Consider the following 13,055-nt stretch of genomic DNA (forward strand, 5'->3'; position numbering starts at 1 on the left):
CACGTGACTCTTATCGCGGTCTTTGGTTCATTGCATTTTTAGATAAAAATCCGAAGAATCATTAATTTCGATGCAGATATACAACATGAAATCGAATGATTTATATTTTTAATAAATTTATTATAATCTTATATATAGATGTTTATAATAAATCTTATATATAGATGTTAAATTTAATGCATCGTGAATCGAAAGCTGCAATAATTATGAATATTTCGCAAATCTAACGCGTTTTTATTTAGTATGCCCGGAGCAGCAAGATACCAACATAAGGAATTCGTGAAAGAATAAGGAACGCAAAGATTAATTACAAAACGATGTAGCGTAACTGTTAATTAAGCGTCAAGATAATCCTTTCTATTTTACGGCATCTTAAAAATTAATCTTCCGTCGATTTGTCCGCTTAATCCCCAAGATTAATACCTCACGCCGTTACTAGGTCCTCCAACAACTTGACCCTTGCGATTCCACGACCGTGAGGATGACGCGGGAGGGTGACTGTCGCGAGAGGGCTGTAGGGCGGGGCATCCCTTATCAGCGGCGAACACTCGCGCAGCCTCCGTTTCCTCGTTTCAATAATGTCCTACTCGAAATCTCAGAGGCACTTTCACTTGTGTATGAGTGTCACCGTGTTAGATAGCCATCTTGGAACATTGTTTCCTTTAGCAATAGCTAAATATTAGATTAATTATTATAAATATGAATAATGAAACGATGACGATAATTACGAGATTTTTGGAAAACAATTTTTTTAAATAATATTTCTTTAAATATGTATTATGCTTTTATAATTACAGGCATTTTTATCTTCTATTTTTTAGATTCTATTTGATGGGACGCAATTGATTTTTACTAACGGATTTAAATCACTTCTTGAATGAATTAAACCAATGTTCTACCGGGCACGTGCGAGTACAGAGGGGTCTCTCGTCGGAGTATGCCGATGGGAGAGAGAGAGGCGTGTCACTGGTTTTGCGCAGCGTCCCATGAACATCAACGCGCTCGAATAGAGCATCCCCGTGCCGCGAAAAGGGACGCGGAGGGTAAAATCAATTTTCGTTATCGCCGTCAACCAGCCGCCCTACGCTAAATCCCGTTATTAGTGTTTGTTTTCCACGTATGGCATTCGCGCCCGTTGACGTATCGATCATAAAAACGAGCGCGTACAAGACATTTAAAACGAACATTAATTGTATTGCGTGTTGTACGAATTACATAATCTTACCGCCAATTATCTCTCTAGATTAGAATCAAATCAAAATAGAATAAAAAATTATTTTACGATACTAATGTAAAATATATAAAATGGATAGATTGTAACAATATTTGATACAATATATTGCATCTGCTTTTTCTCTCTCTCTCTTTCTCTCTCAAAAAATATAAGATCCTCCAATATCAATCACGTAAATAAGTAACATAAATTGAATAAATAATAATGACATATATACCTAATGAATTGCTAATGTTTGCTAGTAAATTGAACACTTGAATATAATCGTTCAATGAATAGTTTTATTTGCGCATGTACAATTCAACAATCAATTATATTGTCCAGTATTACATTTCGACAATTAATTGTATCGTCCATTAACTTTAATGATAAATTTCAAGGTCTCGAAGGTATTATACATCGCGTATCGGATACGATATCTCACTCAACATATCACGTATCTTGTATTGCTCGAAGCGCGTGCGAATACGAATCACAAATAATCTAGAGTATTTACAATACGTCAAAATAGTCAGATTGTACGAAATATAATCTTGGCACCAGTCTTATATCATATACATCAATCTTTCGGAATGGCTTTAAAATGGCTTAAAGATATAACTCTTAAATATACATTTGGTAATTATATAAAGTACATAATCTCATAAATCTCAATATTGCGATCGACTGCGATCCATATTAAGATGCAGCTTCGTCGATTATTAAATCAATTAAGTCGCAAAATCAATGAATATCTTTTCGACTACATAGTTTTTTTAGCAAGTTTAGAAATTATTTTATACATATCATAACATTTGCTACAGACTTCAATAATTCTATGATTACGTAAAATGCTACAATTAAGGATGTGCGAATATTCGTAAAATGCGAATTAAGTCATATTATTTCATCGAATTTTTTCGTTAACAAAATTAAATATTGAGAACTTAATTATTCCGTTATATGAAAAAATAAAAACTTAATTTGCTGCAGAAAATACTTAAATAACTCCAAATCGTTGAATATATATTCTTATTCATATCAAATAAATTTGATTGATGTAGATTCAAATATTAGAGTGGCAAAAACTATAAAAAAAAACTTACATCTTTAAAAATTATAATCTAAATACTATATATAAATATTATATAATAATATATATAGTAAATATTAAATGTATAGTAATACTATATATAGTAAATGCTCTATGTATGTCAATATTATATAGTAAAAATTAAACAAAATTTGCATATAATTATTGCATAAAAGAGATCACAACACATTTTTCTCATCCAAAAAGCTTTATAATTGTTATAAATCTAGGTTTTCAGTTATGTTAATTTTGCAATAGATTCAAATAGAAAATTAATGAAGAAGCTAAATTATGATACGCTATTCATTCAAAATTAAATTTTGAATATTTACTTAATATAAATGAATAAAATTATTAAGCATATATTAAATATACATTTTTATAAGGACAGATTTATCAATAGAACATATATATATATATTTCGATATTAAAGGTACTGATTTTTTTTTTTGATATTTAAAAAATAAAAAATTAAACTTTCCAAAAATTTTAAAATTAAAATGATATTTAAATTTCAAATATCCACCCCTTCTCTTTTTGAGACTTACTTTTCTTTAAATTACTTTAATTATACAACAAATAAAAGTATTGTATTTTCTGATTACTGATTTAATAATGTGTAATAGTATCGAACTGTTGTTATAATAATCCTTTCTTTTTTAGATCTGGATCTGATATGATATTGTTAATTGACATCGTCAATCATATCGATATAAAGATAAATATAGAAAAATACTGTTGCCAATGTAATTTTCTAATAAAAAGCAAAACCAAGGATTAGGAAAGGTACCATAATAATACAAATGGTGTAAACTGTTGTTCGTGGCTCACATGTAGACACACCAACATACTCCTCATTCCATTGCGAATCATTGTCGCTCAATGGCAACTCTAATACCGTTCTTTCTTTGCTGAAGATCTTAAACGGTAACGAGCACTCTTCCGTGCTATTTTTGCATGCGTACACGGGATTTGAAGTATTGTACATCGTCTTCAAAAGATCAAATTTTATTCTCACATAATTAGATTGGACTTCATTCTCCGAATTAAATACAAAAAAATAATATCCGTTTAAAGGTATTCTACAAACAAATTATATACAAATATAGTAGAATATTATTATTGTGGCAATATTGTTGTAAAAATGTCTGTCTCTCTCTCTCTCTCTCTCTCTCTCTCTCTCTGTCTCTCTCTCTCTCTCTCTCTCTCTCTCTCTCTCTCTCTCTCTTTCTTTTAGAAATTGAAAATTTAATATAAAACAATTACATATATCTCTCTAGATTTTGAAAAATGTATTTATTATGAAATATAAACTACGTGTTTAAAACAGATAATTATAAAGACAATAAAATAAAAGAAAATATATAACAATCAAAATTTTCTTTACAAAATCTTTACAAAAAAAGATTAATTGTAAGCAGTAATTTTTATTCACCTACCTGTATGTTACAGTATTAGCAAAGGAAGCCGTAGAATGATGACTTTCATGTTTAGGTGTACAATAACGATGCGGTGTCAGAGGTAAATTCATGATGAGACCCTTACATTCCAACAACCGCTCCTCCGAACTGCTAAACGAGCTCCAAAATTCGGAATTACTTCTGTCGTTCAAGGTTGTTTCATTCACGACGCCACGGACCTCCGCAATACCGTCTGGGTTCAACGTGTCCTGATGAAAGTACGCCAACAAATTTATTTTACGTATCTTTAATTAAAATATGCAGGGTAGAAAGCTAAACCCTAAATGAAAAATGTGAACGACAATTATATTCACACTTTGCAAACAAATATTGCTTTACTCATATCTATTATACGGTTGTATATGTGCTGAAAAAAGAAATCTCCTAAATATACAGAAATATACAGAAAGATCTAGATCATATAATTACAATTTATTCATCTCTAATTGTACAAGTATATAGTCTGGAATTTATTTTTCCATTCATTTCAATAAGTAACAAATTAAAACTCATCACATTTTAAGAAGAATAATATGTTATCAATGAAGAAAATAATGTTATTTTGCATGTGTGTTAAATAAATTGCGTATTATTTTCGCGATATATTTCCAACCGACAAATTTTCTTTTTCTTAGTTAAATTATTTTTAAGAGAATATAAATATATATTACAGATTCTATAGTAATTATAAAGATTAATTTATTACACTAACGAGCACAAGAAATGTTATTCCTATTTCATTAAAAAAAAATAGAAAAATAATAATACCAATACCTCTTCTAGCGCTACATCGCCATCTTCATCCTCCTCCGTTAATATTTGATACATTGGTGAAGAAAGAACCAAGTCTCTTCTCCTTCTCCGCTTAGCTTCGTTCGACAATTTCTTGTCATTCATCGTTTCATTTACCAGTCGTTTCAACACAGCACCTTCGGAATTGTTCCGTGCGTCAATTTCGTCTATCAATTTACGCAACATTTGTCTGCCACGGTTGCCTAAAGAATTGATCTTTCGCAGAACGTCTTGAAACACTTCCGCAGAGTTCGTTTGTTTGGGTGTCGCTTCTTCTTGCTTTTTCATAATTTCTTCTGTCGTTTCGGTCTTCCTTTGTGTATTGGATATCGTAGGACGAGGATCGAAGAAAGATGTGGAATTCCGTTTGATTTCAGATTCTTTTACAGAGGTAAACGTCATATTTGAAGATAATTGTGTAGATCTAATAAAACGTTTGAATACATAATTCGTAATTATAAAGAGAGTTGCAAAAGAATTTTGTATTGTGACTAGAAACATATATTTTTTTTAAATTTACAAACTTAATTATTGTTAAAGTAATGTCTTTCAATTTTTTTTAATAAAAAAATGGATCAAAATTGAAATATTGAGTTATTGAGAAAAATAACGCACTTTGTACTATTTTCCGATATTTCTTTATTATTGCGAGATTTGCTTATCGTCTGTTTTCGTAGAAGCTGATCTCTGGAAGAATTCCTAGGACGATTTATGATCGGTGGCTTATCGATATTGGTGTCCTCCCTAAAGACAGCCTCATAATGATGATGCGGATTCTCTTTCTGCTTCTTCTTCGTGTCAATAGTCTTGGCCAAAAGTTGAGTAAGTATATTCCGCATCGCCTGAGCGTCCAGCTCGTGACTGCCCAGCTGATCCTCGGATGATTTGGAAATGTTCAAGCGCAAAGTGTTACCTTTATGATGAAACTGTACATCTTGACTGACTCGTCCCATTTTTTCAGGTATGTTACTAAGACGTGCAGTCTGACGATCGAAGGTGGAACGATTGAAAAATAGCGCATATAGAAAGTGCGTTTCACAGATAATTGAAATTAAAGGAAAGATTCTTGACAGAACGAAAAACATACCTCCGTAGTGCCCTTCGAATCAAGAAGCCCCTGTTCCTTGGCGACCTCAAGGAGCTCCTCGAATTCCTCGCTGCTGTCATCCCCGATGAAGGCACATTCGTGCAGATTCTTGAATCCACGGATTATCGTTAAAGAAGCACCTGGCCATCTGCAAATAATGGAACAATTATAATAAATTAATAACGCAAGTACTTAAAAAATAATATTATTTAAATATTATTTTAAACAAAAATTTTATTTAAAAGGAAGATATCTTTTATATAAAAAAGATCGCAAAATTTTCTTCCCCTTTTACTATTAAAATTTGCGCAATAACGCGCGAGCCCTCATTTTTACAATTCTACCTTACACAAGTTGAAACAGTGACGCTGCTACCACGCAGAAGATAAAATCCCCAGTACTCCTTCATGTCATCTTCCATGACGAGATGTCTCGTCATCGAAACCGGTACTGTTTCCTTTTCCACTACTGGTTCGTTGCTCATCAAATAGGCATTAAATGTGGCATTAACTTTGACCACTTGACTCTATAAACAGGTTGCTGTACCATTATATACTATTTTTTGTTAGTTTTTGCGTGAATGCAATTTTTAACAAAATTGCATGCAATATAATTATAATTATTTGGCCATTAAATATTTTAAATTCATTATATTTTAATTTGTTACAATAACTATTACATATCTATTTCCTGAAGGAAATAAATTGACATAAGATTTTCAGGAGTATAAGCAGAAATTATCGGAGATAAAATATTAATGAATATTATAGCAAAATGCCTTACTTGACACCAAATAGTGGATACTTTGGCGTCGATTAGTCTTTGATCTGATATCGTTAAAGCGTATAGTTGCTCGGAATACACGCGATATCTTAAATAGAGTGGTCCAGCAATAAGGACAGACGGTAGAAACATCCCCAGCACACATAATCGCATCACTCTCAAAGGCACTTTATAATTTGATCTTCGCGGTTGCCAATCTCGTGGACGGATACCGTCTTCTGCAAAAAAGTCGTCAACACCAAAAGTATGAATATTTTAATCCCCTGAATCTAAACAAGATTCATTATTTGAATTTCATTTTTTTCTACGATGAATGGTTTTGTTTATTAAGAATTCTTTTAATATAAATTAGAGACAAAAATAATTGATTTTCTTTCTTTCTTTAATGCTTCATTTAGCATTAGCTTCATTTATATATCAGATTTAATTAATACTGATTTGTCATCTGTTTTAGTTTAGTTTTTTTTCAAACTATTCAATAAATTAAAAATTTGATATAAGCAATTATAATAATATTATAAAAATTATTTTTTTTTTGTCTTACAAACAGTTTTGCGAATATAATGTCAAACATATGAGAATATTTATAACATATACTTGTAGTTTTCTTTATGTTAAATAAAATTATGTTAAATTAAATCGATACTTATCAGCGATCAATAAACTAATAATCACAAATAGACATACTCAATTAAGTGTATCGATTCCCTTGATGCGGAATATAGCACATGTATAGGAGATATAGTTCTTTATCATTTATTATCTCCAACGACAAACCGTAAAAGATACGCCTCCGCTTACATGTGTGCGTATGTTTATGCGTGCGTAGACAAAAAAACAGTGGAAAATTCCTTGAATTCTCTGCAATTCTGTTAAAACGCCACAGTAAAGTGCTTTATTTGATAGCATTGTTTATTACATTGACACGTAGATTTTCAAGTTTGAAGATTTAATCATATGATAGTAAAACAACATGTGTAATAAAGCTTGTCTGCGCTTCAATAATTACGTTGGATAACATATGACACAAATTCATTTTTTCCTACTTATCTTAAAAAATCACATTAAAATAAATATTCTTGAATTGTGCACTTCAAATATATTTTAAAAATTTATGGATTTATACTAGATTTTAGACGTTTTCCTTGTTTGACGAAAATAACGATGTAATAATTTATTTCTCTATATTTCTCTATATTTGGAGAGACGAATAACACTTGTCGATTATAAGCGTTTTATTTAACCTTCCCAAAGCACAGTTACATAAATTTCACGTGCATTGCGCAAATTATTTATCGCATTCCATAATATTTGTTAAATTCTTAAAAAATTTTAGAATCACTGCAATGAAGAAAGATATGAAAAGAATGCAGATTACGCGCAGATGATTTCATAAACTCGTGAGAGAATGTCGAGACATTCTCGCTAGATTTGGAGATCAAGGTCATCAATTTCACCTTTGCATAAGACTACACGCACGTATAGACAGGCATGTACATTTGTATGCGTGCGTATGTATGTGATCCAATCTATATGGAATGATCTCTGAGATAAATTATCACGCATTATTGATAAATTTTTTCTTTTCTTTTCAGCTATGAAACGCGTGATATTGAATAGGATTTCTTTACTTCGATGACGCTTGTGCAAACAAAGCATCATGAAAAATCAATACAATTTACGATGAAAAATATTCATCATCATTGAGAACTGCATTTTTTGGTAAGTAGATCATTTAATTCAATTGATTGAGATGCACACTATTCATACTGATTCATTAATAGCCAATAAGTCATTTATTATGAAAGAGAATTTTATATGTATATCATAAACAAAATTAATTTTAATAAAATAGATAATCTTTTTCTCTTTTTAAGTTTACTGTTATAGTAAACTTATTGTTATAAACGATTAAAAAAATTATACGAAAATTTCTTTAGAAATATACTCGCTTAGCTAGTATCTCCATTTTATTCCATTACTTATTTTTATTCTCAAAATACTCATATAAGGAAAAAAGAACAGTCATTTTGTTCCTATATCGCATTTTGTTTATGAAAATAGATTCATTCCACATGTAGAGAGAAAGAAAGAGAGAGAAATGTATGTACACATGCCGCTGAAATTTCAGTGATCACCCATGAGAGAAAAAGAGAAAAGTCAGGAACTTAAAAATAAAACCAATCTGTCTCGCAAAGACGGCATACACTCAGTATCATTACGATTAATAAATCATGTACATAAAAGAAGAATGCGCGTGTGTAGTGAATGTATCGCCTCTCTTTTTGAAGACAGTATTTTCTCTTATTGGTACACAATGCGGCAATCACATTAAACGTTTATTGTAAAAGTTCATATTTATATCATTGAAGAAATGCTACGAAAAATACACTCTCTCGCAAATTATAAAGAATATTTCTTTTATTTTTTTTTATTTATATTTTTTAATGGAAATCTGTTGATTGATTAGATTATAAACAAATGAATCATGGCTTCCATAAGAAGCTCTAGAAAAAGAATATCGTTATAAAGCAATTTCTGTAAAATGCATGTAAAAATATTATCATTGTTTGAAATACATCGGAAAGCAAACAATGACGCGCCGCGTTGCAGTTTTATATGCGCAGTGACAATTGTTGATTTACTCTTCACATTAGTTTCTATAGTTAACATTATCATTCAGCCAAGCTGATAACGGGAACATTATTAAAACATCTCGACGCGAAGTAACGATAAATCATTAAGATTCTACCAAGAAAAGATTCCTACCAAGTATATCTATTTTCAAAGGCGTCGTGGACATCTTCCTCAGAAGATTACGGCATAGACGCGCTCTCTTAAGATTCGAGATACAGAAGATTGCAGAACCTTCCTTCTCTTAAAGTTAGGCACGCACACTTTAATTGCAAATAGGTAAAACTTCTTTAAAGTCGCACACACTATGCCCACTATAAATATTTACTCTTCGTAGTCAATTATGTTACATAATATCAATCGGCAATTTTAATTATCACTTTGTTCACTTTTCATATATTACGCCAAAAACTTAACACTAGATTGATGTACGCAGCATAAATTTCAATTTTGAAGTTTTGATGATATTGTTTTTTCGTTCGCACATTAATTTACACTCCGGGATAAGAAGGAAATATTATTAGAAGCGCATCATTTTACGAGACTCGTTTATCATTAAAAAAACGACGCGCTGTTATCTTCCATTCGATGCAAATTAAATAAAACGTGTGATGCGTATCGCACTGGTCTCTGTCGACAGATCGACTGAATCTGCGAACGAACATACGATGTTTTGTATCAACGCCTTATCGCTTTTATACGAGTGAATTAAAGAAGACTCTTGATCGGCGACCTATCTACACAGAACTTGCTGCATGTAATGCTCTTATATCATGTTTATATTGCTCATAATTACGCGTATTTGCGAAGTAACAACTGTTTTGTCAAATATATTTCGGAGTCTAAATTACACACATTGATTTCCGCTTCTCTTTTCCTCTCCAATACATTCAATAGACACATTGAATTATGTAATTATATTGAATAGTAACTTGAATAAGTAACGACAATCTCATCATAAAAGAGGTCGTATACGCAAAAAGTAGTCTAAGTGCACTTAGACGATAAGATTATTTAATTGCAGCTAAATTATTCATATTGACATTGAAAAAATTATCTTGCCGCGTTCCTAATAAATTCAAGATCAATAGAAATGTTATCAATAAAAAATATATTTTGCAGAAATAAAATTTATACATAGATTTTATGTACATCTATTTTTTATAAATACTAATTATTTAAATACACAAGTAATCAATTATGATATTATAAAAATTACAGATAATTATTTATGACGAGAATGACTACTATTGCCTTTGCTGTCGTCTTTAGATTTAGATGATTTCTCTCCTCTTCGTCGTTTATTCAAAGGATTTCGAGGATCATAAATCTCGAACCAATCGTCATTTTTCGTGCTGGCATCTTTGGCAAGCACTGGTGCCTTTTCTTCGCAATGCAAAGCGTGTGCCATCCAAGATTCGTCATGCGGATCATCATCTTCATCGATATTGTTCGATATTTTCTTATCAGAATCTGAAATGTTATCCTTGGCGTTTTGAAGTTTAGTTTTAAATTTGTTTAACAGTTCTATCGTGAAATCCTCACGCGTTTTGCCCTTCTTAGGCAATTTTGTCTTTGCTTCTTTATATTTTTCCTGAGTTTCTATATATTCTTTCATTATTTCAGATTTACTTTCCTTCTTTTCAGATTGAAGTTTTTGATCTGCCTCCTTTGCTTTCTTCTCATTTTTCACGCTTCGCTTTAGATCGCGTATTTCTTTTCTTATTGCTTCGCTACAATTTCAAATAGTATAAGATATAATTTTTTTGTATTCTAAAGATATATAAACTTTCTCTATTTTAGATAAATTCGAAATGTGTATAAAGAAATGTTACATACGCCTTTTTCTTTCGTTCTTCGTCTCGATCTTTTCCCAAATAATATTCTTCGATTTCTGTATCTTCATTTAATTCTTCAGTTTTCACCTCATCATTCTCAATTTTCGGCTTTAACTGGGAAGTCGTCTTAGAATCCTTCAGTTTATTTTTTATTCTTTCTTTTATCGCTCTGTTATTTAACGTTTAATATTATAAAAAATATTTTAGAACTTATGTAATGATTTTCTATATATAACTCACTCCTTTTCCTTTGCAAGAGCAGCCAATTCTTCTGGATCGCGTGTTTCATCATCACTTTCCCAATCGCTGCTCCGATCCTCTTTGATCTTTTTATTTGGTGGTCCAGCTGGTTCAACTACAGGTTGCGAGCTTAACTTTGGATCGGATAAGCAATCATGTGCTGATTTTCCTTTGCCGCTATATTGTCTATTCAAAATTGATGATTCCTCTTCATCTTCTTCAGCCTCTTCACCAAATGACAATAACTTGAAATTCCTAACATATTTGATAATGTTTATAGAAAAACGATACATATTTATCATTTCAAGCAATTTTATATTTATCTTACTTAACACCAGTTTTTTTATCTTTTTTGCTTTCCTTGTTGTCTTGTTTGCTCTCAGGTACTACTCTTGGAATAATATCTGAAAATGGATTACTTAGCACTTCCGTTTTTAAAATCTTTTGTGGATACTGAGGCCTATCATTCTGAAATTAAATATTATATAAAAGAGTTCATGCATTATTTGAATATAAAAAATTATAGGTTAATATCTTTTTATATACAAATGCTAAACATTTACTTCGTCTACAAGTGCATCTTCCAATTTGAGCATATTGTAAATGGTTTCGCCAGTAACTTTGCCAAAGATAGTGTGCTTATTTTGTAATTCGGGTGTTGAGCCCAAGGTAAAGAAAAATTGGGAACCATTATCATCTTTACCAGCATTAGCCATAGCAACTAAACCTCTCCGACAGAAACGTAATCTTGTGTGAAACTCATCCTACAAATATACAATATAAAAAGATATAGAATCAAATTTTTATAAAATTTTATCAATTTTAAGACAAAAATATTTTTTAATTTTTACACAAAAACAGTAAGCATAGCCATTTGAAATTATCAATAATTAGCACCTTAAAAGGATGTCCATATATACTCTCACCGCCTTCTCCTGTTCCTGTTGGATCTCCACCTTGTGCTATAAAGCCTTTTATGACTCTGTGAAATATTGTATTGTTATAATAACCCTCCATGCAAAGTTGTATAAAATTTCTACAGGCCTTAGGAGCCTCCTTTGTCCATAATTCTAAGTCTATATCGCCAACTGTTGTCTTCATCAATACCTATTGAAAAATAGAAAAAGATACGCAGTATAAGAAAGTAAATTGAAAATGAAAAAGTAATAAAATCATTTTATTCACTGCATATCTTTAATACAGTAATAATATTTTAAAAATTCTAGAGAGAGAGGAGTTATACTATATTCTCATATATTATAAATGATTTCTTTATTAGAAATTTTATGAAAAAACTTATAACTTATTAAAAAAGAAACTTGTGCAATTTTTGTTTAAATATAAAATAATTTATGCTTACTTTGCCCGTCGTGGGGGGTTCTTGTATATAAATATTGCTCATGTTTATAACCTCTTTTATTCCTCATCAGGGTACATCAATGAACTGATCACAGATGAAAAAGAGAGAGAGATATGAAAACGCTTCGGCGTCTTTCAACAGATGGCAGAGGTTCCAATCAGCTGTTTAGGACAGTTATATGTGTTAAGACACTTTTCTATAATAATTACAATTATTATTATTATTGTTATTATTAATAATTATTAGAATAGTTAGTAATTATTAATATTATTATTTTGATGATAGTATCATATATATTTATATGTAATCATAGTGTTGCTATTATTTTTTTTTGCATAATGAAAATATATATACACTAGCATATGCATCTGCGTCTGACAATAATTAAATAATTTCAATTCCTTTTTATTTTAAGAATCTAAACTTTAATTTCCATAAAAAAGTCGAATCTGGAACTTTGTTTTACACGTGTCTAACTGAAAATCGAATTCACTATATTGATAAAACGTTCCCGGTATCCAAGAAATTTAGTGTCACGAGCTCGTTCTCGAATAT

The 13,055-nt window shown here is 30.7% G+C and overlaps 2 protein-coding genes across 4 annotated transcripts; both read right to left on the reverse strand.

Annotated features, from left to right (window-relative positions):
* Positions 1-1,495: 1,495 nt before the first annotated feature.
* LOC126858720 (uncharacterized) lies at positions 1,496-9,339 on the reverse strand. 3 transcript variants are annotated; one of them, XM_050609199.1, is made up of 8 exons: positions 9,198-9,339; positions 6,429-6,646; positions 5,990-6,171; positions 5,646-5,793; positions 5,174-5,541; positions 4,541-4,982; positions 3,746-3,975; positions 1,496-3,388 (listed from the first exon to the last, which is right to left on the reverse strand). In XM_050609199.1, exons 1-8 carry the CDS (start codon positions 9,229-9,231, stop codon positions 3,061-3,063), a joined length of 1,950 nt encoding a protein of 649 aa, XP_050465156.1. In that variant the 5' UTR covers positions 9,232-9,339; the 3' UTR covers positions 1,496-3,060. The 3 variants fall into 3 exon arrangements, with proteins under 3 accessions (XP_050465156.1, XP_050465157.1, XP_050465158.1); XM_050609200.1 differs by lacking the exon at positions 9,198-9,339 and adding an exon at positions 7,116-8,710; XM_050609201.1 differs by having other exon boundaries at positions 3,059-3,297.
* LOC126858724 (spliceosome-associated protein CWC27 homolog) lies at positions 8,881-12,594 on the reverse strand. Its single transcript, XM_050609210.1, has 7 exons — positions 12,501-12,594; positions 12,038-12,247; positions 11,704-11,904; positions 11,469-11,608; positions 11,141-11,395; positions 10,902-11,069; positions 8,881-10,795 (listed from the first exon to the last, which is right to left on the reverse strand). Exons 1-7 carry the CDS (start codon positions 12,540-12,542, stop codon positions 10,288-10,290), a joined length of 1,524 nt encoding a protein of 507 aa, XP_050465167.1. The 5' UTR covers positions 12,543-12,594; the 3' UTR covers positions 8,881-10,287.
* Between the last annotated feature and the right edge of the window lie 461 nt (positions 12,595-13,055).

Source organism: Cataglyphis hispanica, chromosome 2, assembly GCF_021464435.1.
Source record: "Cataglyphis hispanica isolate Lineage 1 chromosome 2, ULB_Chis1_1.0, whole genome shotgun sequence".
Lineage (NCBI taxonomy): Eukaryota > Metazoa > Arthropoda > Insecta > Hymenoptera > Formicidae > Cataglyphis > Cataglyphis hispanica.

Excerpts from the sequence above, each read along its gene's own strand:
- LOC126858720 (XM_050609199.1), bottom strand. The coding sequence starts at position 9,231 with ATGTCCACGACGCCTTTGAAAATAGATATACTTG. Across the intron at positions 5,794-5,989 it reads ACTGTTTCAACTTGTGTAAG|ATGGCCAGGTGCTTCTTTAA; the intron begins GTAGAATTGTAA and ends CATTATTTGCAG. Across the intron at positions 3,976-4,540 it reads GCGATGTAGCGCTAGAAGAG|GACACGTTGAACCCAGACGG; the intron begins GTATTGGTATTA and ends TACTTTCATCAG.
- LOC126858724 (XM_050609210.1), bottom strand. The coding sequence starts at position 12,542 with ATGAGCAATATTTATATACAAGAACCCCCCACGACGGGCAAA. Across the intron at positions 11,396-11,468 it reads GATAAAAAAACTGGTGTTAA|GAATTTCAAGTTATTGTCAT; the intron begins GTAAGATAAATA and ends CAAATATGTTAG. Across the intron at positions 10,796-10,901 it reads GAAGAACGAAAGAAAAAGGC|CGAAGCAATAAGAAAAGAAA; the intron begins GTATGTAACATT and ends TTGAAATTGTAG.